At 37.6% G+C, this 25,786-nt stretch overlaps 1 protein-coding gene across 1 annotated transcript in view; it reads left to right on the forward strand.

Moving 5' to 3' along the window:
* SLC26A4 (solute carrier family 26 member 4) overlaps positions 1-25,786 on the forward strand; it is a 52,221-nt gene that overhangs the window by 19,224 nt on the left and 7,211 nt on the right. The window contains exons 7-18 of the mRNA XM_049777725.1: positions 1,092-1,244; positions 1,538-1,620; positions 9,354-9,501; positions 10,381-10,494; positions 14,552-14,629; positions 14,769-14,864; positions 15,771-15,877; positions 17,733-17,802; positions 21,247-21,339; positions 22,906-23,001; positions 23,504-23,740; positions 24,585-24,639. Coding sequence (XP_049633682.1) covers positions 1,092-1,244; positions 1,538-1,620; positions 9,354-9,501; positions 10,381-10,494; positions 14,552-14,629; positions 14,769-14,864; positions 15,771-15,877; positions 17,733-17,802; positions 21,247-21,339; positions 22,906-23,001; positions 23,504-23,740; positions 24,585-24,639 — 1,330 coding nt within the window. The remainder of the gene's footprint in view (positions 1-1,091; positions 1,245-1,537; positions 1,621-9,353; positions 9,502-10,380; positions 10,495-14,551; positions 14,630-14,768; positions 14,865-15,770; positions 15,878-17,732; positions 17,803-21,246; positions 21,340-22,905; positions 23,002-23,503; positions 23,741-24,584; positions 24,640-25,786) is intronic.

The following is a 25,786-nucleotide window of genomic DNA, read 5'->3' on the forward strand; positions in this document are numbered from 1 at the left end:
TTTTACAGGACTTAAGTTGATATAACAAAGATTCTAGTGTTCTTCCCTGGCATTTTCCCTTTCTAATTTCCCTTGATTCTCAGAAACCTCCTATTGACAAAACAAAACTAGTTTTTCTTGAGTAGACTTGTCTTAGTTTGGGTTTGAACTAAGCACTAAGTGAGTTTCTAAAAAGTTATACTTGGAATAATATCAATTTAATAACTTTCCTTTGCCACATAGAACTGATCCAATCTAGATACAGTTCTATATGGAATATTGTGTTTTTTTCTCTTTTGGGTTTTTTTTTTTTTGGCTTTTTGGCTTTTTGGGTCACACCCTGTGAGACTCAGGGGTTACTCCTGGCTATGTGCTCAGAAATCGCTCCTGGCTCAGAGGATTATATGGAATGCCAGGGATAGAACCAAGGTCCATGCTGGATGAACCATGTGCAAGGCAAACCCCCCACCACTGTGCTATCACTCTGGTCCCTATTTTGGGTATTTTTAAAATTTCCCATATCTGATATTTATGGAAGATCTCTCTCAAAATACTGACTAATTGAACTTTTTCATTTAGTCACAATAATACTATATCAACATGGTAAAAATTAGATCATATAAACTTTTAAAGCTAGTGAATCTCAGTATATAATTCTGGTTAAAGAACCAGAGAGATAGCACAGCAGCGTTTGCCTTGCAAGCAGCCAACCCAGGACCTAAGATGGTTCGAATCCTGGCGTCCCATATGGTCCTCCGTGCCTGCCAAGAGCTATTTCTGAGCAGATAGCCAGGAGTAATCCCTGAGCACCGCTGGGTGTGGCCCCCCCAAAAAAACAAAAACAAAAACAAACAAAAAACTCTTGTTCTATAGTAAAAGTACAAATAAGCATGATAAAGTCAAAATTACCCATGCCAATATGTCATTATTAATCTTGATATATATACATGTATAGAGATATATACATACATGGAGATAGATTAGCCTACATGTATAATGTTTTCTATTTTCAGTTGACCTATTTTTATGATTTAATATTTAATTAATCAGTACTGCTTGATTATGATGTGATTTACATATGGAAAATATATGGAATTATTTTTTCTTTACAGACTCTGATCGAAATTTTTAACAATATTTCTGAGACTAATCTTGCTGATTTCACTGCTGGATTACTCACCATTATCATCTGTATGGCAGTTAAGGAAATAAACGATCGATTTAAACATAAAATTCCAGTTCCTATTCCTATAGAAGTAATTGTGGTAAGTAAAACATCAAGCATTAGTTTTACAGCATAGAAATTATTAAAAGAACTAGATTTTTGGTTTGGTTTGGTTTGGTTTGGTTTCTGGGCCACATCTGGTGATACTCAAGAGGTACTCCTGGCTATGTGCTTAGAAATTGCTCTTGACTTGGGGGACTATATGGGAGGCTGGGGATCGAATAGAGGTCAGTCCTGCATCAGCTGTGTGCAAAGCAAATGCCCTACCACTGCACTATTGCTCTGGCCCCAAGAAATAGTTTTTTTTTTTAAACCTGTTTTGTTTTATTTCAGACAATAATTGCTACTGCCATTTCATATGGAGTCAACCTGGAAAAAAAATACAATGCTGGCATTGTTAAATCCATCCCAAGTGGGTGAGTATGGCATTCCTCCTAGGCAGAACCTTTCATTTAAATGAAACTTTTATTTTAAGTTTTATTTCATTCGTGTTTCTGCAGTAATTTGTGTGTGATCTTTTGTGTGTGATCAAATGGTTCAATCCATTTGTTTAAAAACAGCCATCTTTTCCCACTGCATTTTCTTAAAATGTGACCAGATACATATCATTACACAACACCTAATTTAAACCTAGTTTAATTACAATGTACATAGAATCATGGATAGTGATGTTTATTGTACTGTTAGCGATATTAAGGAATGAAGGATGTCTAACCTAAGTTATCCACCGTTTAGTTTTCACCAATATTAGATAATATTTATATCACTTGCTTCTATAATTTAAATATATTATCTTCAAGTTAAATTTTATGTATTCTAAATTAGAATTATGCATTCTGAATTAGAAGAAGAAAAAAGCTAGAGCCTTTCTCCATCCCTTTCACCATCTAATTCTGTGGCATTGGGTGGAGCAGGGGTTGTTTTTCCCCAGTGTAGACCTGGAGAGAGGATTTAAAGAGCTGGAGCATATATATACTCTGTATGTGGGAGACCTGGGTTCAATTCCTGGCACTACATGGACCCTTTTAGTGCTGCATAGTTTTCTAAACATCACCAGGGCCAAGCAGCAAGCTGGAGTAGACCTTGAATACTGTCTCATGTGCCCCCCCCAAATAAAACTAAAACAAGTGTAATGACAACTGTTAAAACTTGAGCCCTTTGTGAAATACTACATGCAATGTCCTTCTCTTTTATTTTATTTTAATTTTTATTAAGGCACCATGACTTACAATATTATTAAGGATCAACTTTCTTGCATACAATGTTCCTATACCAAACCCACTACCAGTGTCCATTTCTCTCCACCCATGTTCTAAGGTTCCTCTCATTGACTCTGTGCCACCTCCCCACACCCTACTTCCATGATAAGCTTCATTCTGTAGGCCAACTCTTGGGTTCTGTTGTTTTTAGTCATTTGTTATTTCAATTTGTTTCTTTATATCTCACATATAAGAGAAATCATTCTATGTCAGGCCCTCTCCTATTAACTGACTTTATTCAGCATGATATCCTCTAATTTATTCACATAGTGGTGAATTGAATTTCATATTTTCTTATAGCTTAGTAGTATTTTATTGTGTATATTTTCTTTATCCAGTATCTGTTCCTGGATATAAATATTTCCAGAGCTTCACTATTGTGATATTGCAGAGAACACAGGAACACAAATGTCTTTTTAAAATATATTTTTTGACCTTTGGAATAGTTGCTAAGAAGTGGAATTTCTGGGTCATATGGAAACTAAAGTCTTAGTTTTTTGGAAATTTTCCATACTGTTTTCCATTGAGGTCAAGCCATTTGACATTCTCAAAATCAATGGGTGAGGTTTTCTTTGTTTCCATATCCATGCCAGCACTATTTTTCATGTATGCCATTCTTTCCAGAGTGAGGTGATATTTCATTGTTGTTTTGATTTTCATTTCCTATGATAAGTGCATTTCCTAAGATAAGGGCATTGTTTAATATATCTGCATTAATCTATATGCATGTCTCTTTTGCGGGGAGAGAAAAAGGTTTGAAGCACACCTGCCTGTGCTCAGGGATACTCCTAGAACTGTATTTAGAAATCAGTTCTCTTGGTGAGAAAGGTATCATTTGTAATACAGGGGTTCAAATTATAAGTCCACCTTATACAAGATAAGTGCCTTAGCCCTCATATTGTCTCTCTGCCTATTCATCTCTTTATTTTTTTTAATGTTTTGTTGCTGCTGTTGTTGTGTTATTGTCAAGCTTTATAATGGCTTTATATATCTTGGATACTAATCCTTCATTAGATGAATGGTTCACAAATATTTTTTTCTAGTCTATTGGTGCTTTATCCTAAGACAAAATTTTAACTGTGTTACTTGGTCTATTGCAGAATTTCCCAGTGTGAAATATACCTCCTCTGGGTGTTGAGAAAGCCAGAGAATAGAAACCTTAGTTACAATTAGGGACACTTTCTGTTTAAATCACTTAAAAAGGTAGAATTCCATAGGCAGCTGAGTGATCATTTTTTTCTGAAAAGAAACTAGAAGGCCAAATTAATTTGGGAATTTCTGATCTAGGGTTTAAAAAAGGACAGGGAGGGCAGAGAGATAGCATGGAGGTAGGGCATTTACCTTGCATGCAGAGGGATGGTGGTTCGAATCCCGGCATCCCATATAGTCCCCCTAGCTTGCCAGGGGCGATTTCTGAGTGCAGAGCCATGACTAACCCCTGAGTGCTACCAAGTATGACCCCCCCTCAAAAAAGGACAGGGACCAGAGAGATAGCATAGTGAGTCTTGAACACTGAGAACTCAACACTGCATATGGTTCCAAGAGTCCACCAAGAGTGATCTCTGAGCACAAAGTCAAGTGTAAGCCCTGAACACCAACAGATGTGACCCAAAAGAAACAAAAATGGTCCAGGTAGTTATTAGACCTTGTAATATTTATAACTATATGATATTAGATAGCAAAATTATAGTAGTTTCCTTCACTAACACTAGCTGAGCTACCTTGTCCAGTCTTCCTTGGTGTTGTAATAGGCACTGCCCAGTAGGCTCCAGTGCTACTTTTACCAGCTTCTGTGGGGCCCTTCAATGTGTTTGATTTCTTCTATTCTTTGTTCCAAAAGTATATCTTATATAATCTGGTCATCATTTGGGAAGTTTTGCATTAGAAAATTAATATTCTGAAAGGGAATTATAATACTAGGATGAACTATGATGAAAAGGGCAATGTGTCAAAATAAACTGTGGCACCTACACCCTAACAATTAGAGGACTTGAATAGTTATCCACAACTACTTAAAATACTTAAAATACATTAAAAATAGATCCCTTTTGCCCATTAAGATTGTAGGTTTCTCACCGTCCACATGTTGTCCTATAACATTATATTCCATTCATTGCTTTTTACTGGCCCAAGTTATTCTTTCTGACTGTATTCAAATTTTTCTACCTGTTCCCCTGAAAATACATCTCCAGTTTCTTGCTTGTGGGGGTTTTCATGTTGAAGCTTCTGACAGGCCACCTGATGTGGTTGGTCATCCAACCTAATATACTTGCTTTATACTTGCTTCCAAGTACTCCAAGTCACCCCTAACCCCACCATGCAGCTTCTTTCTGTACAGCTCTACTCTCCTAGCCCACAATTAGATCTCAGAATTCTTTGAAGAAATGAGGTACTACAGTCTATGCCATTATAAGCAAATTATCAGAAAAGCCTTTATTGTTTAATTCCATTTGATACTATAGAAATAAATCTAATGACAGTGACAAAACTCAAAAAGAATGGGCAGCCTACAGATTAGAATGAGTGGCCTGCGGAGATTGGAAAATAAAGTGGAATGTTATCATGGAAGGAGTAACACAGAGAAAGAAAGACAAACCTCTCATGCCTTTCTACTTTAGTCTCTACATAAGAGAGAAAAAAAAGACTGCTATTTGGCAGCTTCCTTTGATCCTATTAAGCCATATGTGAGGATCCCTTGTTGTAGAGGACAGCCCCAAATAATGACTTCATGTCCTTCTCTCCTACTCCCTTTCCCAAATGATTGGCTATCCATAGGAGCTACAAAACCAGTTCTTATTCTTTCACAAAAATCTATTATTTAAGGGGTGGGGTCATCCATAGTAGTGCTTACTCATGGCTCTGCACTAAAATTCTCCAGCCCTAAAATTCTTTTACTTGGGGCCAGAGAGATAGCATGGCGGTAAGGTATTTGCCTTGCATGCAGAAGGTCGGTGGTTCGAATCCCGGATTCCCATATGGTCCCCCGAGCCTGCCAGGAGCGATTTCTGAGCATAGAGCCAGGAGTAACCCCTGAGCACTGCTGGGTGTGACCCAAAAACCAAAAAAAAAAAATCTTTTTCTTAAACAGCAGATTCTAAGAGTGCCGGTCACAAAGTGCCTTTCCTCTCATGCAATGATTAGACTCTAGGTTTTCATGTATTTGTTTCTCACACATCACAATCTAGCCTTCTCTTTAACTTTCTCTGACTTCATTTCTATAAAACCCATTCCAACAAAATGGACTACTTTCTCCTCTAAATTCTAATCCCTAATTTCTTTCCTGCCTCATATCCAATCACACCCATGGCTGGCGCCTCCTCATCAGTGACAGAGATCTTCTTTGTCATCATCTTTATTACTACTGCTTTAAGGGATCTACTCTACACTTGTACTTGAAAGTGAGGCACCAAGGAGAACGATAGGATGGGAAATCACAGGACTTCTTCCTACTTGATTTTTGTTTGTTCTTTTATTTATTTATTTATTTATTTATTTATTTATTTATTTATTTATTTATGCTACATGAACTGTAGTCAGGTTTACTCCTAGCTCTGTGCTCAGAGATTACTCTTAGTGGAGTTCAGGAAACAATATAGGGTGAATAGCGGCACTGAATTATAGGGAACTGAAACCCCCAAGTCCCTGTCACCATCTGTGATGAAGTGCTCTACCACCATGTTTATTATGTCTGAATCATTAGTTTGAGACTGTTGGCTGTTCATTACTCCCCATCCTCATCTTTTCAAAAAGTATCCCTCATACTCTCACTTCCATTTATAGTATTATCTCATGACCAAGTCATATAGGGAAGGGTTGGTCGTGTCGAACAGAGCCACTAAGCATTAATATTGTCTAGAGTTATATCATTGGCAAAGAGCATAGAGTTCCACTCACTAGCCAAAGAAGCTGGGATTTGGCAAGTTTGAATAATTTTCCTAAAGTCTTAAATCTATATACAGAGTGATGGAATCAGGTATTCAGGGCCTTTGATTTAAAGTCTTTGTATTTTACACTTTAACTCTTGGTGGGGGGAATAGAGATCTGATTAGAAAGTTCTGGATTTGGAGCACTTGGCAGCTAGGCAGGGAATAGGTATTAGGTTGCTATCAGATCTAGACTGTTTGCAGGACTAGAAAGTTGTTATGAAGTGGGGGAGGAGACAGAGGGTTCTCAGGAATAAATCAGAAGCCTGGCTTGAAAAAAAATTCAAGTTTTACAGAATTGAGTCAGCCAAGTGGGTGGAGTGGGGTTGTGTGGGAGAGGACCTTGAAACATTGGTGGAGGGACGCTGACATTTGGGTGGTGGGTGTGGTGATGGAACATTGTATGTCTGAAACTATGTTATTAACAGTATTGTAAATCACGATGCCTAAATAAAAACTGAGAGGAAAAAAAGAGGTCCAAGGTCACCTCCATAATTGTGAGTGGTGTGATGCTGAGTCACAGCACTGGCTCCAGGTTTCTAACATTCTGTGTGCTTTAAACAGGATGTGCCCTAACCTCCATGTGGGTTCAGAGGATGTGAGAGAAAGGGAATCCGGAAATTAACCTCATATATTGGATTAAGTCTACAAGGGAAGAGAACTAAACAGATTTTGCTACTTAGGAAATAATCTAGACTCATAAATAAACAATATTATGTCTGCACCCTTTAAATCACTTCCAGCAAGTCACTTTTCTTTTCTGGATCTTAGTTCCCTTATCAACAAAAATAGAGCCATAAATTCAATGACATATCTAGAGTATTAGGCCTAAACAGATAGTATAGGGTAAGGCATTTGCATTGCTTGCACATGGCTGACCTCACTTCTATATCAGGTACCTCATATGGTCCCTCTATCCCCATTAGGAATGATCCCTGGACACAAAGTCAAGAGTAAGTTCTGAATAGAGCCAGGTTTGCTCCCAAGACAAACAAAAATATCTAAGATATTAGATTAAGTATACTGATTATAATAAAGTTAGGATAGTAAGCAACTCTAAATGTCTAAATTGAAGCATTGATAGTTTCCTTTCAGACTCTTATTTCTACTTTACCATTTCCCTCTAAGTTCGGTAAGAGTGTGGTTTCCTATTGAAATTATTTGGGGAGGCCGGAGTGGTGGCGCAAATGGTAGGGTGTCTGCTTTGCACACGCTAGCCTAGGACGGACCTCAGTTGATCCCCCAGCATCCCATATGGTCCCCCAAACTGGGGCGATTTCTGAGCATATAGCCAGTAGTAGCCCCTGAGCATTGTCAGGTGTGGCCCCAAAAACCAAAATAAATAAATAAATAAATAAAATAAAGTAAGGAAAAACATTTAAAAATTATTTGGGGCTAATAATACAGAGGGTAGGGAGGGTAGGTATTTGCCTTGCATGAAGTCAGACTGGATTTGATCCCTGGCACCGTGTGTGGTCCCCTGAGAGCCCTACTAGGTGTGATCCCTGAGAGCAGAGCTAGGAGTAAGCCAAAAAAAAAAAAGAAAGAAAAGAAAAGAAAATGAAGAATTTTAGGACCCGGAGAAATAGCACAGCGGTGTTAGCCTTGCAAGCAGCCGATCCAGGACCTAAGGTGGTTGGTTCGAATCCCGGTGTCCCATATGATCCCCTGTGCCTGCCAGGAGCTATTTCTGAGCAGACAGCCAGGAGTAACCCCTGAGCACCGCCGGGTATGGCCTCCCCCCAAGAAAGGAAGAATTTTAGGCATAATTAAAGTATGTTGGGAGGTTTTTGTTTTAGGGCAGGATCTCTGGAATTACACCATGTGGATTACTATGATGATACAAGATCCTAGGTATAGGGTTGAATTTCTTAGTAAGAGTTTAATTCCTGGTATCCATCCCTGGTACTTTATGGTCCTGAACATGGAATGGAGAATCCTTGCTGACCTCTGAGCAGGCCCAGGAATGGGCCATAGCACAATTAGAAATGAATGACAACATAAAAGTTTCAAGTACATGAAGATCATACCCAAATTTGGGTGAACAAATATATTTGAGGGCAACTACATGATTATAAACTTAAAGGCTTAGTACTCTCTCTCTATTTTTCCTGTCTTTTATTTTTTTATTTAAAATATTTTAGCACCAATTTCACCACCAAGGTCTTAATTCTTTACATGGTTTTGTTAGTATAGTTCTTGTTTTGGTCAATCAATAGTTGTTTGACCACACTACTATTGAAATATTTTTATCATTGTGATTATGGAACATCCTTAAATTTAATTGTATTTTGGAATCAAGAAGATGGGGCTGGAGTGGTAGCACAATGGTAGGGCTTTTGCCTCACATGCAGTTGACCCAGGGCAGATGCTGGTTCAATTCCGGCATCCCATATGGTCCCCTGAGCCTCCTAGGAACAATTTCTGAGAGCAGAACAGGAGTAACGCCTGAGCATCACTAGTTGTGGCCCAAACCCTCCCCCAAAGATATAAAATATGGTTCTTGAAATCTGACATTTTTCCATTTAGCTCTTTTGGCATCTTATATTCTTTGTCTCATTAATTTATCTTCCATCTCTTTATATAAAATAAATCTCATTTTATGGCTTGGAACTCTTTCAAATTCAAGGAACTTTAAAATTAAATGGTGTAAAAAGAAACATCGATATGTGAAACACACAGATTGGGTGTTTAAAATTCCAGTATCAGTAACAACAGAATTTTTTATGTCCAAAATAGAGTTAAGGCCTCAAATAGAGGCAAAGAAATCAAGGGAGAAAGTAGCAACTCCCGATTAAAAATTGTAGAAGCAGATGTTAACATTTATACATTTTGTATGATTTTTACCCTCTTAAATCAAGAATTGTCATGTCTGATCTGTGACTTGTTTAAAATAGTATTGGGGAATGGAAGAAAAAAGAATCGTGGTCAAATTTTCAAGGCATCTTCTATTTGTAAATTCTCTAGGTTTCGTCCTCCTTTCGTTCCACCTGTGAGCTCATTTTCTAAGATGTTGACTGCATCATTTTCCATTGCTGTAGTAGCTTATGCTATTGCAGTGTCCGTAGGAAAAGTATATGCCATCAAATATGATTATGCCATTGACGGAAACCAGGTATGCCTACTCTTTTGCTAAACTGGTTTTATTGGCCTGGAAATTAGAAGAGAAAAATACATGGAAAGTTTAGGTGTCTCCTAGACAAGGGATTGGTTTCTCCCTGTGTTAGTTTTTCTCTTACGTTAACCAATCTGAAGTTATTTTTAAGAAATTCATGCTGAACTCATTTGGTTTTTAAGAAGTACATCCTCTTAATTCATAGAGTTAATTCATGCAGTAGTAAATAAGATTCAAAGTTAATATGTTACCCAGAATAAGAAGTCCTATGTAAAGGGTATTTCCTGGTGATTTATTTTTAATGGTACTTATACATGACAAAACAGTGCAATAAACACCATAGAGCATAGTTATGACTACTTTAAATGGTGCAGGTCACTGTGCAATGAAGTACACAGGATAGGTTTTGTAGGCTTAGGGCACATTGCCAAGTGAACTGACTTTACACTCCTTGCAAATCTGAAAATATAGTATGTTTCTGAAAACAGCACAGTAATTACAGTAGTCAAACAATTAGTAATCAAGCAGAATAATAACTCTCCTAGGATAATGCACTTCAGAGAAAATATTTAACCACAGGGGAAAAAATGTTTCTGATCAGAGCTACCACCAGGAAATGAAACGAGCATTTTGCAAAAGATCAACTTTCATTCCTCATCCTCTTCATAGTAATGGAGAGCAGTAAGACCTCCCCTAGGCAACAGAGAGTCCAAAGTCTCCTGAAGTCTTTTAAGGCCCTCCAATACCTGTAAACTTAAAAATGGAATTAGGACTACCAGGCCTGATGGCAATTGACATTCTTAATGGTTTTTCTTCAACATCTTTTGGGATCTTGCAAAGATTGTGTTTGAGCATTGCCATCCTGTCTCTCCCTTATAGGAATTCATTGCCTTTGGAATCAGCAACATCTTCTCGGGATTCTTCTCTTGTTTTGTGGCTACTACTGCTCTGTCCCGCACTGCTGTCCAGGAGAGCACAGGGGGAAAGACCCAGGTATGAGACACCTACATGGTACTTTATCAACTGTGTCGATGGGGTGGTGACTCAGAGAAGTTTGCACAGAAAGAGTCAGGAGAGTTAGTCTCTAAAAACACTCATGATTTTGAATGAATCCACCCAGTTCTGCCCATCTCCTTACCCTACCACTAACTGAAAACCTCTCAAGAAATATTGATCTTTTCCTGATGTTGCAATTCAAACCATTCTGGGTTCATGATCAACAGACAAAGATCTTTTTTTACCTGCTTCACCAGGGTCAATATTAATACATAACAAATTAGGAATGAAGAATGTTGATTTTTATTAATTCGTTATTTGGACTAGACAGGTTCTTAGTAAAAGTATTTAGTACTTTATGACCTAAGAAGTTATATTTTCAGGAAAACAAAAAGCATCTTTTACAATTCCTTTACAAGAAGCAGGAACTTCCTCCAGAGGTCTTTGGTGTTACAAAAGTTTGCAAAGCCAAGAAAGTTTTTTGTTTGTTTTTGTTTTTGTACCACACCTGATGACCCTCGGGGGTTATTCCTGGCTACTCGCTCAGAAATTGCTTCTGACTTTGGGGACCATCTGGGATCGAACCCAGGTCTGTCCTGGGTCAGCCGTGTGCAAGGCAAATGCCCTACCGCTGTGCTATCACTCCACTCTGGCCCCAAAGCCAAGAAAGTTTTTATTGTGACATTTTAGCATTTCTTCTTGAGCCAGGTTTTTTGTTCCTAAAGTTAAATGTGGGTTTAATCTTGCCTTTTTTTTTAATTGAGACCAATGTGAATTACAAGTTGTTCACAATTATATTTAAGGTGTATAGTGAGAGTGAATTAGGGCCATTCTCACCACCAGTGTTGACTTTCCTCCGCCACTGTTTCCAGCATGCATCCCCTACCTCCACCCCTAACCCCTGAACTGCTAATGTGAAAGGTCCCTTTTGTGTATAGCTTGTTGTTAACCTTGCCTTTTAAATGATGTTGGAAGCTGTTGCCTTTACAAAGTATCTAAAAAGCATAGGATCTTTGCAAATCCCTGAATAACCCTTTCTTCAACTGGCTAGAAAACTCAGGAGCTGTTCTTGAAGGTCACATTTTCTAGTCCAAGAATCAGATATGCCAAATAAAATGGATGAGAGTGAGGGGTAGCCTCCAGAATTATTTTCTGTTGTACTGGAGGATTTATTTTTCTCCCAACATAGAAGGAGCTGTGATTGGAGAATAATAAATGCACTAGAACTGTAAAGAGAAGAGATCCAAAATAAAATGTTTAACACTCTCACAAACCACCACACACCCACACTTAACACTCACCAAACCACACATAATTGCATGCCACACACTCATCCCACACACACCTGGTTATGGTGTACCAGAGACCACACACTTTTTGTTGTGTTGCTGGGGATCCCAAAGAATAGTGCTGCTGGATCATACTTGGCACATGGGGTAGGGCTAGAAATCAAACTCTGATTTCATGTCTGAAAGGTAATTGCTGTCAGTGAAGCCTTACCCTAAGACCCTTCTTGACACTGTTAAATAAAAAGTTCAATTTTTACTTTAAGAATTTTATGGAGTTAATTCCATCCCCACTTTCCCCCTCAAACAATTTTAGCTCCAAGGAATCTGGAAAGACAATAGAGCCCATACCAGAGACAGAGGTAAAAATCTGTGGTCTACAGAAAGAGGTCAGAGGTTATTTCCCAAGGCACTACCATGGCCAGGGGGGACTGTCAACCAACGGAAGTTTCTGTTGCTTTCTTTTGAGACAAGGCATTGACATGCTTTTAGGGCACAAGAGTGAAAGCACATACAGGCAGATCCCCAACTACTGATGTGCCTACTCTTACCTCAAGGCTGCCCCTGTAAGAATGCCCATGTAAAGTGATTCCTTGGCAAAGAGTTTGGGATAATAGTATTCTGGTAAACTAATATCTCCTGCCACACACTAGTGTTTATTATATTTAGGAATAAAGGTTGCCAGGATTTCAATACTGAAGAATGAAACAAGCACAGAAATGACTTGATATTTAATTACTGAAATGTATACCAAGTCGAGGGCTAAAAGTCTAAGTGACTGGACTGCAACTTAGGGAATCATGATCAAGTAATAAATGAACAGATTGTTTTCAAGCTTCTCATATTTTCTCTTGTACTAGTGCTGCCTCAGTTTCATTGTCTATAAAATGGAAATCTAAAAATCATTTTGGATATGAAATTTGTAAGCATCTCATATGGATACCGTGGGTTTTAGAGAGAAAAGGACGAGTTCTGGCACTTATTTCTAAATTTCACTGTTTCAGTCATTAAGTCCTCAAGATAGAAATAGCATTTTAATACCTTTGACTTCCACATAAGAAACACCAACCTATATCTGCTGAATGAATTCACAGAAAAATGGAAGAAGATATTATATGTTTTCAGCACATCCACACATTTTAGAAAATGCTCCACACTGGCTTTTTCTCACATCACTGTCTGACTCTGACTCATGAGAAAAAAGAAATTCTGCTGGCAAACCGTTCTCTGACTGCTTCTTAGCCTGTCACCAAATAGCGTAGTTCATTTCTAGATTCAGCTCACAGATCTAAAATCTAAGCAGTGCTCACAAACCAGCTTTATAAACAAAGTACAAATAATGAATCCTCCACAGATTTTAATGTAAGAACATTAGTTTTGACTTCCATGATGAGATTATTATTTAACAATGCCTGCAAGTAAGGGATCACTTTTTGACCTGACTTGGCAGCTGGCTGTCATCTTTGCCTTTCAGTTTCTGTATCTCTCCCAATCCATGAGTTCAGCATCCCTAGATAATGGAGTGGCTCATGTTAGACACTGAATATTGATTAATTAAATAAATAGAAGGAAGGAGAATGGAAAAGAAAGGTGAGGGAGGAAAAAAGGGGGGGCAAGAGGATTTTTAAGTTTTATAGCAAAGAGAGGAGTATGTGCATAGAAGTATCAGGAACCTGAGATTTGAGGCTGTAAGTAACAATGCCTCAGAAAAGGGGACCAGGATGGACAAATCAAGCTTCTTAGAATGCAAAATACTGCCTTTTACTGACTCAGCTATTTTCAGGCCATGTTCCATTTGCCAGGTGAAATGAGTATGCATGTCTATAACATTTCCTTACATAATTTTTTAAATTTCCTGCTTATGTGGCTTTATTTGTCTCCTTGACACTACATCTGTACCAAGCAGTACTTGTGTCCAACATTGTCTTTCCTGTTGCTTCTTCTCTCCTGGCTCTGCTTCTGTTTTCCTGTCTCCTTTTCTTCTTTTATTTCAGAGCTTCTAGTCTTCACTTCGGCCAGGCCCCAGCTGTTTCAGCAAAGAATTCCTTGGTCATCTACTCAAACCAGAGACTAGTCCTACCCCCTCCAGCTCTCTCATAGTGATATATGGATCTTAGGAGGGCTTTTTTGCCAGTGAAGGTAAAGTTTCTAAAGGTTGTTGATTCCTATTGTTGCCCTGACATCTGAGCTGCTAAGGGGCAAAACTTAAGCTTGTGTCTACTGGAAGGTTAGAAGATGCAGGCGACACAGTCCCAGCTTTTAATCTTGCATGTGATTTGCATTTGCAACAGGACTGGCAAGTTTATCTTTCAAGGGAGCCATGCACTGAAAGCATGGTGTTATCAGAATTGTTTCTTATGACAGCTGATGTATAATGCAAATAATCAGCTATGTGCCAATAGAATTTACTTCTCAAGAACATTACAATGATCTGTTGTTGGGGCAGGGGAGCCTGTATTTCCTGGAATGGCAGGTAATTATATGTTTGTTCCCTAAATTGACACCCCAACTATGGCTGTGGTATCCAGTTTGTGCAGGGCATACTTTAGTAGGCTGTCAAATTTCTCTGCTATGGCTACTATCACTTCAATTTTATGGGGTTTTTACAGGTAATTCTCAGTTTTCTCAACAGTCCTAAGCAGAAGAGGAGGCAAAGAGGTATCAGGTGCATTTCTGTGGACAGGTTTTCTCCCACCATCATCTGAGGAGCTGGGTGATACAAGGTTAAAGGTGGAGACCCCTGTTCATAGGAGGTGTGTGTCTTTCAGATTGCTGGCATTATCTCTGCTGGGATTGTGATGATTGCCATTGTTGCCCTGGGGAAGTTGCTGGAACCCTTGCAAAAGGTAAACCTTGATTTTCAGCACAATAATTGCATGCTTTCTCATCTCTGTTGGCCACCACAGAGAGAGACTATGAGCTTTAATAATCATCACATGAAAGGCCATTTCCCTAAATAATAGCTCTCCCTGTCTTTCTTGGCAGTCTGTCCTGGCAGCTGTGGTAATTGCCAACCTGAAAGGGATGTTTATGCAGGTGTGTGACATTCCTCACCTCTGGAGGCAGAATAAGATTGATGCTGTAAGTCCTATAACTTTAATTTTTCTCTGAAATAAGATTTGGTCCAAATGTATTCTTTCACATCTTGATTCCCCTTTATCCCTTAAGCATTTGGAGAATCCCAAAGCAGAATTTTGAATAGTGTACATAAGCCAAAGTAGACATCTGCATGTCAACTGTGTTTTGGAAATTTCCTCCATCCCTGGAAAAATCTGTTCTCAACAAGTATCAGTCCTATCTGAGTACACATCCATATTCTTGTCCTTCTGAAGTAAAAGATCAAACAATATTTTTAAAACCTTCAATTTAGAAGAATGACAAAAATAAAACAAAAATAAAACACAAAATACAAAAACCCTAACTGATCATAATTCTGACTGAGGCTGCCTTTAAAGGTGAAGATTGAGCAAAGAGGACAAAGTTGCAAACCCTCTCTGGTAGGAATATTTATAGTAATAAATATATGCTGGTGGCCTCAAAAAATAAAATAAAGGTGAAGATTGATCCTGTTGTGATGAATTAAAAAATCCAGAAATTGAATTGATTAGTTAAATTTAATCCATTATTTAAATTCAATTTAAAGCAGGATAGATTGAGGATTGGAGTATAGTAGATAGGGCATTTGCCTTGCATGCAGTCCTCCCAGGTTTAATCGTTATAAGCAAGGTTTCCCACTCTATTTTTTCTATATTAATTTTATTTTGAACCATGTTAATGTAATACCTATTCAAAAATCAAATTAAAAATATTTAAGTGGGACATTTGGTCTTTATTAGGAAGGCCTATTTCCACTTACACTTAAATATAAAGCCATATATTTTTAAGATGTAATTTGTTTCTAGACAATTTATCTTATTTTTATGGTCATCTTTCACTTAATGCTATATGAAAAACTAATCTAATGCTTTTATATCTCTTTTTCCCTAGGTTATCTGGGTGTTTACCTGCTTAGCATCCATCATTCTGGGGCTGGACCTTGGTTTGCTGGCTGGTCTTTTATTTGGATTGCTGACTGTCGTCCTCAGAGTTCAGTTGTGAGTTTTCTCAAAATGGAAGTTTTTTTTGTAAACAAGACACATCCTGAGATGTCATATACATAACATTTTGAGATAATGAAACTATTCTCTTTAAAAATAGGGTCAGAGCCTTGTAGAGCCATAGTAAGAGTATAGTGGGTGTTTTCCTTGTACATGGCTGACCCAGGTTTAATCCCTAGCATCACATATTGTTTCCCCACAAGCACCATCAGGAGTGATCTTTGAGCACAGAACTAGAAGTAATCCTTGAGATTAGTCAGGTATGGCTCCAAAACAACAATTATATATATACATGTATATATATGTATATTTATACATGTAAGGATATATATCTTGTACCTATGCACTTACTGCTTTACAAACCTTATTGTAGTTTATCTTAAATAATCCTTTGAATAAGTTTTTCTTCTTATTCTGCAAGTGAGGAAACTGAAGCTCAGTATGGTTAAAACCTTCCCAGGATCACAGAATTAATAAGTGATAGACTCAGAATCTGAACTGAGATAGATGTATGACACCCCCATCTAAACTGACCTTACATACATCCCACTGTGATCTCCTTCTGTAATGCTAGGAGCAAGAGAGAAGAGGTGGTTTAGTCAAAGATTGAACTTGCTTTGTAGTTTTTAAATGAGTGGTTGGGTTTAAGCATCTTGACACATACGGAAGAAAGAAAAAAATAAGAGAGAGAAATGACAAGCTATATATCTTAGCATCTACTTTCCTTATGTAGGTTCAAAGAAGTTTTGGGGGGTACATCAGGATGATCTCTGAGCTCTGAGCTGAGTTCACGCCTGAAGGCCTCAGAAAACTACATGGGGTACCAAAAGAAGGGTTTTGGTTTTTTTTGTCTTGCAATGCTCAGGGGTTACCCTGGCTCTACACTCAGAAATCACTCCTGGCAGGCTTGAGGGACCATATGGGATGCCGGGATTCTAACCACTGTCCTTCCACATGCAAGGCAAACGCCTTACCTCCATGCTGTCTCTCCGGCCTCAAGAAAAGGGTGTTTATAGAAAGAGACTTTGTAGTTTATAAACCTTTAAGTTACAGATCAGCTCAGTACAGAATGCTAAGATGAAACCCATGGAACATTTTTGCTGCTGATTTGATAACTAGGCTTGTAGCCAACAAAAAATCAGTATCATCTACAGTCTTTAATTTCCAGTAATTATAATGTTGATGCAAGAGCACATTGTTAAGAGTACCTCCAGATACTTTTTTTTTAGGAATTGTATTTAGCATATGCCCCTAGTCATGCCTGAAGAATCATGCTATTTGATTTTATCAGGAACAGGAAATTTGCCAGTGTGGTTAAAGGGAAGGGCTTATTCTTGTCCTTACAGGCTCCCTGTTTCTTATAACAATGAGACTAACTGGATCACCACAATCTCTATACTGCCATGAGAAGATGGTTATAACTCACAAGTACTGACACTGTGGTTCTTCTTCCCTACTTTCCTACTTCCTGTTTACTTACCATTAAAAAATGAGAGGACAACTCTGCTAATCTTTCAGGATTATGGTGGAATTACATTTGCAAAAGCTCTTTGCTTATCCTATATATATATATATATATATATATATATATATATATATATATATATATATATATATATATATATACAAACACTGAAAGCCTGATTCTCGTTATTCCTCCCAGCCTTCACCAAAAAGTTGGGGTTCTTCCTTCCGATTTCCACAAAACAACAGCTGTTAATCACAGAGAGATGACACCTGAAGATTTAGAGTACAAAAGCACCAGAATGATGTGTACTATTAGTTCTTCTAACTTTGTATTTCAAAGCATAATTGTTCCACCAAATCCTGACTTTTATCTTTCTTCTTTCAGTCCCTCATGGAATGGCCTTGGAAGCATCCCAAGCACAGATATCTACAAAAGTACCAAAAATTACAAAAATGTAAGTTCCTTTGGGAGATATTGGTCAGATTTATATTTAACAGCTATATTTTCAGGAATGGCATATTATAATTTAGATATTAGGTACAGCACTACTGGGTGAAAATGTAAAAGTCCACTGGTAATAACAATGTATTTTTTGCTTGTTTTGGAGTCACACTTGGTAGTGCTTAGAGGTAATTCGGACTCTATATTCAGGAGTGATATGTGTTTGACATGTGTCCTGGCATGTGTCTGAAGGAACACAGGCAGTTCCAGGGATCAAACTAACATTTGCTACATGCAAGGCACATACTTTGCTTCCTATACTATCTGTCTAGCCCTTAACATCAGGTATACTTTTGACCCAGTTTGCTTTTTTATGTCATGTCAATATAATCCCATTGTAAAAGGAATTTTTAAAAAGTAATTTGCTTACCTTTAGATAGATGTTGAATTAAAATTCTGTTTCTCTGGGCTAAGGGAAAAATGTTAACTAATGTAAAATTGTAAAAATAATAAATTTGGGTCTATATATACAGCATGATAGCTATAGTTCAAAATATTGTTATATACTTACAAATTGCTATCAGAATAGATTCTAATGGTTTTCATCCTAAGAAAAACTGGTAATTTTGCATGATAACTGATGTTATCTATCTCTGAATTCATTGTAGTGACCATTTCACCTTTCAAAATATACTATAATCAAATGATTATGTTATGATAAAACTAATATAATGTTATTTTTACTTGAAGATATATACATTTATGTTTACTTGAAGATAAGAACAGAGCCTCAGAGACCTCTGTAGCAAAGCGAAGCATTGTTTGACCTAAGAAAGTACAGCATAGTGAGTAGGGCATTTGTCTTGCACACAGCCAACCTCATACCACATATAGTTCCCCAAGCACAAATAAGAGTGATTCCTGACCACTGCCATTTATCACACACACACACACACACACACACACACACACACACACACACACACACCACTATCAACATGCATTGAGAACCCCAAATGAGAGGAAATAAATACAAATATAATATTTGAATAAATATTTAAAACTCCCCAAATTTAATGAAAATCATGACAAATAGAAACTTCCCTTGAAATCACTAGTATATACACAAAGTGTACATATCCTAATATATGAGTAATTACCAAAAAAGGCACTAAAATTTTATTTATTTTTGTTTTGTTATGTTCGGCAATATTCAGGGGTTACCCCTACTATGCTCTCAGGAATTACTCCTGGAAGTGCTAGCATTGGGGATTAAATTCAGGTTGGTCACATGCAAGGCCACATGCAAACCCTCTCCTATTATACTATAGCTCCATCCAGCATTACAATTCTATTGCAACGAAAGGAAAATTTTTGCTATGTTATTCATCCTCTATGAAATTGCACTAAATCTGTGTTAGATTTTCTTCAGTCACTTTTATCACAAGACTTTTGTATTCTTTTTTTTTTTTTTTTTTTTTTTTTTTGGTTTTTGGGCCACACCCGTTTGACGCTCAGGGGTTACTCCTGGCTAAGCGCTCAGAAATCGCCCCTGGCTTGGGGGGACCATATGGGACGCCGGGGGATCAAACCGCGGTCCTGATCCTTGGCTAGCGCTTGCAAGGCAGACACCTTACCTCTAGCGCCACCTCGCGGCCCCAGACTTTTGTATTCTTAGTCATCAAGAATTTTACTTTACATTTGGTTCTATACTTGGAAAAAAACCTAATTCATGACATAAGAAACAGAAACACACCAAAACCCATTGAGGAACCTGTACTCTCTAAAAATAAGATTGCTTTTTTGATTTCCAGGGCAAATGTATATTAAAAAGTAGAGAATAGGGCTGGAGCGGTGGTACAAGCTGTAGGGCATTTGCCTTGCCCGCACTAACCTAGGACAGACAGTGGTTCTATCCCTTGGTGTCCCATATGGTCCCCCAAGCCAGGAGTCAGGGGTGATTTCGAGTGCACATCCAGGAGTAACCCCTGAGGTGTCACCAGGTGTGGCCCAAAAAGCAAAAAAAAAAAAAAAAAAAGTAGAGAACAAAAATTAAGATAATAGCAATTTGGAAAAAATTATTTAAAAGCAAAAAGCTTTCTTTCTTACTATGAATTGTAGGGAGTTGGAATATAATTTTACCTTAACATGAGGGAGAGGGGTTGAACCTGAAATTCTAGTAGCAGTGACTCAATTTAATTCCACAACTTTTTTTTGGTCTCTTTTTATAAAAAGCTTTGTTTTTTGGGGCCACACCTGGCAATGTTCAGGAGCTATTCTTGTTTCTGTACTCAGGAATCTCTCTGGAGGTGCTTAGGGAGGCATGTACGATGCTGGGGAATGTAGCACCTTACCCACTATATTATCTTTCCAGCCCCTATTCTCACTATTATTCTCTTATGTTAGGAACAAAAATGATTCAAGAGCAGCTTTTAGCTGTTGCGCAGAGATCCTAGGCTGTCTTTGGCAGTTCTGAGTTTTAGTCTCCATTTGGCAGTGGCTTTGCCTAAGTTACTCAACCTTTTAGAGACCTCACTTTTTTTTTTTTTTTTTTTTTGGTTTTTGGTTTTTGGTTTTTGGGCCACATCGGGCAATGCTCAGGGGTTACTCCTGGCTGTCTGCTCAGAAATAGCTCCTGGCAGGCACGGGAGACCATATGGGACACTGGGATTCGAACCAACCACCTTTGGTCCTGGATCGGCTGCTTGCAAGGCAAACACCGCTGTGCTATCTCTCCGGGCCCAGAGACCTCACTTTTTTTTATCCAATGGAACTGGACTAAAAAAAAAAAAAATAGCTCACTGTAGAAGTCTATGATTCTCTGTGTTTAGATCACTGTTTGTGTGACCAGGTAAGGAATAAGATTGCATCATACTATCTCCCATTACTGCCTTTTATTTTGTTGCTTTTTAAAAATTTATTTAAAAAGAATTTTAGTGAAAACAAAAGGTCACTGATGTAAATTTAATTCAAAGCATGTCCCCGTCCTGAGACTCAGTTTCTTCATCTGGAAATGCGGGTTGAGTTGCTTCCTCAGGCTTCTCTATCTCTGACTTCTAATGAATTGTGGAGGTCTGGGAGTTTGGGGAAGCTATTACCTCTTTTTTTTTTTTTTTTTTTGGTTTTTGGGCCACACCCTGTGACGCTCAGGGGTTACTCCTGGCTATGCGCTCAGAAGTTGCTCCTGGCTTCTTGGGGGGACCATATGGGATGCCGGGGGATCGAACTGCGGTCCGTCCTAGGCTAGCGCAGGCAAGGCAGGCACCTTACCTCCAGCGCCACCGCCCGGCCCCAGCTATTACCTCTTAACTTGGATTATACTCTACTTCAAAAAAAGTTGATTGCTGCTTCACCAGTTCTCTGAGCAATTTTAATTTGACTCATAACCAAATACTCAGACATTAATTGAGTAGTTGTGGCCTAAAATTGTTTAACCTCAATTTCTTTTTAATTCTAGATTGAAGAACCTGAGGGAGTCAAGATTCTTAGATTTTCTGGTCCTATTTTTTATGGCAACGTTGATGGTTTAAAAAAGTGTATTAAGTCTACAGTAAGTGTTTATCATTGAATATCTGTTTTGTACTTTTCTTTTCTTTTTTTTTATTTTTGGGTCAAACCTGGTGGCACTTAGGGGTTATTCCTGGCTCTGCGCTCAGAAAATCTTGCCTCTCGAAGGCTCGGGGGACCATATGGGATGCTGGGAATCGAACAACTGTCTGTCCTGGGTTAGCCGCTTGCAAGGCAAACACCCTACCACTATGCACTATGCTATCTCTCTGGCCTCCTGTACTTTTTTTCTTTAGACTCCATTTTATAGTCATACAAAGGTTTAAGGTCTTATAACATAGTCCCTTTGTTTAGGACAATTAAGAATTCTCACACTCTTCTCAAATAATTTACAGTCTATATTTGGGTAATAAAATAGGTGACAATAGCACAAGTCCAAGTAGCAATAACTGTGCTAAATAAAAACACTATTTGAGTCAAGTTTTTTTTTTAATGCGCTTTGTTTTTTTTTTGTTTTTTTTTTTTTTTTTTTTTTTTTGGTTTTTGGTTCATACCCAGCACACTCAGGGTTACTCCTGGCTCTATGCTCAGAAATCACTTCTGGCAGGCTCGGGGGACCATATGGGATGCCAGGATTTGAACCACCATTCTTCTGCATACAAGGCAAACGCCTTACCTCCATGCTCTCTCCGGCCCCATAATGTGCTCTTTTTTAATAATATCTTTATTTAAGCACCTTGACTACAAACATGATTGTTGTTGGGTATTAGTCATAGAAAGAACACCCCCCTTCACCAGTGCACCATTCCCACCACCAATGCTCCCCATAGAAGAGTGAGACTATTCTGTGTCTATCTCTCTCCCACTGATTTATTTTACTCAGCATAACAGATTCCATATACATCCATGTATAGGAAAATTTCATGACTTCATCTCTCCTGATGTCTGCATAATAGTCCAATGTGTATATGTACCATGGTTTCTTTAGTCATTCATCTGTTGAAGGAAATCTTGGTTCCTGTTCAACATAGTGCTGGAAGTTCTTGCCATAGTGATTAGGCAAAAAAAAAAAAAGTAATAATAATAATAATAATAACAACAAGGAGTTTTAATAAAAACAAAAGGAGACCTTATTGTAATAATGTCCAGAGACAATTGACATGAGGGCTGTTAGGACCGGCTCATGATATGAAGCTCACCACAAAGAGTGGTGAGTGCAGTTAGGGAAATAACTACTTGACAACTATTGTAACAATGTCAATGAGTGTGAGAAGTAGAAAGCACACGCTGATGGCAAGTTAATTTTGGAAACACAGAACTTAGCCAAAGAAGTCCCTTTCCCTTCTGCTTTATACCATCTCAAAGCCTGATCACTATCTTCCTGAGTCTTTCTTTGGTGATTGGGGTCAGATGACTTCATAGTCGCACCTCCATCAAACCTTGAAACTTCCTTTTTTCCTTAATGTCTCAAGAAATAATACGGTTAGAGAAGTAACTCGCCCAGGTAAAAGTTGCCATTAGTGAGTATTAGAAAGCCTGTCTCAAACACAGGCTGGGTGGGGGGAGTGAAATGGAGAGTTTTTAAGTAACTTGACATTTATTTTCAAAGGTTGGATTTGATGCCATTAGAGTATACAATAAGAGACTGAAAGCACTGAGGAAAATACAGAAGCTCATCAAAAAAGGGAAATTAAGAGCAACTAAGGTGAGGCAACAACTTTTTTACCCTTTAATTAGTTTTTATTTTGGGGAGTGGGGCTTAAGGCCACACCCAACCACGTTTGGAGCTTGTACCTGGTTCTGAGTTCAAGGACCACTCCTTCTGGAGATTGGGGGACCCTTTGTCATGGATTAAACCTCATTTTACTGAAATGAAAAGAAATAATTGTTTTTCAAATTCCATGTCAGAAAAACATTCACAGTAGAAAACAGTAAATTTGTAAAGTTTGAGCAGTTACCTTTTCTTTAAACTCTCCAGTTTCTTTTGGGGGATCAAGTTCCATAATTTTCCAGAAAACAACAGTGTCCTGATTATTCTTCTCTTTCTTTTTTTTCTAAGACAATGTCAAAGTTTGGGCTGAAGTTTTATTTTATTCTTTAAAAATTTCTCTCTTCTATATTTAGCTTACCACCAAACAAAATATAGGACTTTTTGAAAGATATCCTAAATCGTTGATGTTTAAGTTTACAGTGTTTTCTTTATTCAGAATGGCATTATTAGTGACACTGGCACTGGCACACCCAACAATGCTTTTGAGCCTGATGAAGATATTGAAGATCCAGAAGAACTTGATATCCCAACCAAGCAAATAGAAATTCAAGTAGATTGGAACTCTGAACTTCCAGTCAAAGTGAACGTTCCTAAAGTGCCCATCCACAGCCTTGTGATTGATTGTGGAGCTGTATCTTTCTTAGATATTGTTGGAGTCAGATCATTGCAAATGGTAAGTTCTGGTGTTTTGAATTATATATTGGGAGTACTTTCTGTTGTAAAACAATAGGGGTTGTCCAGTCTTTAACAGAAGCAACTTCATGTCTCTATAATTTTTCTGGAAAGATGCTCTTGCAGTAGAATATAATGTTTAGAACAAATGCTCTGAAACTCAACTACCTGAAGTTGAATCTATAGAGTACTCTGACTGTGGGTAAAATGCATCTCAATTTCTTCATTTATAATATAGGGGTAAATAATAATGGCATATACTTCCAGGATTAAATAAGAAATTTTATATTACATGGTACATTATATATTATGCATTTTAATACATAGCATAAATGTATGTAAAGAATTTATAAGAGTTTATCTGGCCCATTCATAGTTATACCTCAAAAATATTTTCATGGATATGTATTTTATTTTATGCAACAAAATAGTAAATTGAATATAAAAATTCAAAAGTGATTCACTTTACATTTGGAGTTTGATTGCATATACTCATACTCATAAATCTTCCTCTCAAAGACAGAACATTATTTTCTCCAATCAATAGTGACTGTATTAGTGATCTCCTATACTCCCTTTTTTCCCCCCCGCAATATTTACAAAGTACCTTTGTGCTAGAGTGCTGCACCATTAAACACTGAATATACTTGAGATATGTCATTCCTAATTATGCTATCTCTTTAGGTTGCAAACCTCTATTGTTTCCCAATAATAAAAGTTCCTCAACAATACACTTTACTTAAAGTCCAAATTAATCATAAAATTACTGGTTTCTTCTGTGCAAGTAATTAATACTAAATTATAATACTATAAAGTTGCTCATGACAAATTCTTCTTAAATGTAGATTGTCAAAGAATTCCAAAGAATTGATGTAGATGTATACTTTGCATCACTTCAAGGTAAGTGCATATATGTTTATATCTGTGACTTTTCTCTTAAGCTCCTTCTCATAACTTGGAATGGGATATCTGGTTTCCAAAGGCCTTTATTTCAAAACTATTTTTCACTGTGGTAAAAGACATTTAAGTGGAATTGGCCATTTCAGTCACATTCAAGTGTGTCATTAATTCAATGTTGTTAGGTACATTAATGATGCTATACATTCATCACAATAATCTATTTCTAAATTTTTTAATAGTGAAAACAGAAACTCTATCCATTAAGCAAACACCCAAAGTCCTTTTCCTTTTCCCACATTTATATCTAGTTTTCTATTTATTTTGGTGGGAAGGCAACTCTTAATATCAGTAACTATGGCATAACTGGCATATAAGTGTTCATTTATCTTCTTGTTTTTTCACTTAATTTTTTAAGTTTTAATTTAAAGAACCACAATTTACAAAGTTATTGATAGTTGAGTTTTAGGCATATATTTCAATACCATACCACCATCACAGTGTCAACTCCACATAACTAGCGTTCCCAAAGTCTATTATCCTCCCCTCCCACCCTCACCCCACCCCCTCCCTGCCTGCCACCTTGACAGTCACATTACAAAGTTCAGTAGTTGCAGTTTAGATCTCCTAAACACTGTTTGCAGTGTTGTTGAATCTGTGTTTTGGATTTAAAAATATACCACATTTTCACACCTAGAACTTTTGTTTCCAATTTGTACATAAAGCTGGAAATGCATGTAAACCCATGACCTGACAGTTGAACAGAATCAACAGAGGGGAAACTATCATGGGGAAAGGAGAGTAGGAGATGACTTATATCCTTCAAAAATGGAGGCTCTCCGAAAACAGTCTGTGAGAAAATAGTTTTCCAAGGAAGAGCCTGAGGAGAGAATTCCTGTATTGGTTATTTCTTGAAAAACTACACACTCAGGAATCATTCTTGGAGGATTGAGAGCAAAGGGAGAAGCTGGATAAATACATAGTTGGGTTTTTTTTTTTTTACATAGTTTTGGAAACTTAATTTCATAGGAAGCAAACAGCAGAAAGAACCTCAGAAAATTAACCCTTCAAACAGCCTCCCCACCCCTAATTACTAGTCAATTAATGGTTATAGATTTAAAATCACCCAAGCAAAATTATCCAGAGATGG

The sequence above is a fragment of the Suncus etruscus genome, chromosome 1 (genome assembly GCF_024139225.1).
Source record: "Suncus etruscus isolate mSunEtr1 chromosome 1, mSunEtr1.pri.cur, whole genome shotgun sequence".
Taxonomy (NCBI): domain Eukaryota; kingdom Metazoa; phylum Chordata; class Mammalia; order Eulipotyphla; family Soricidae; genus Suncus; species Suncus etruscus.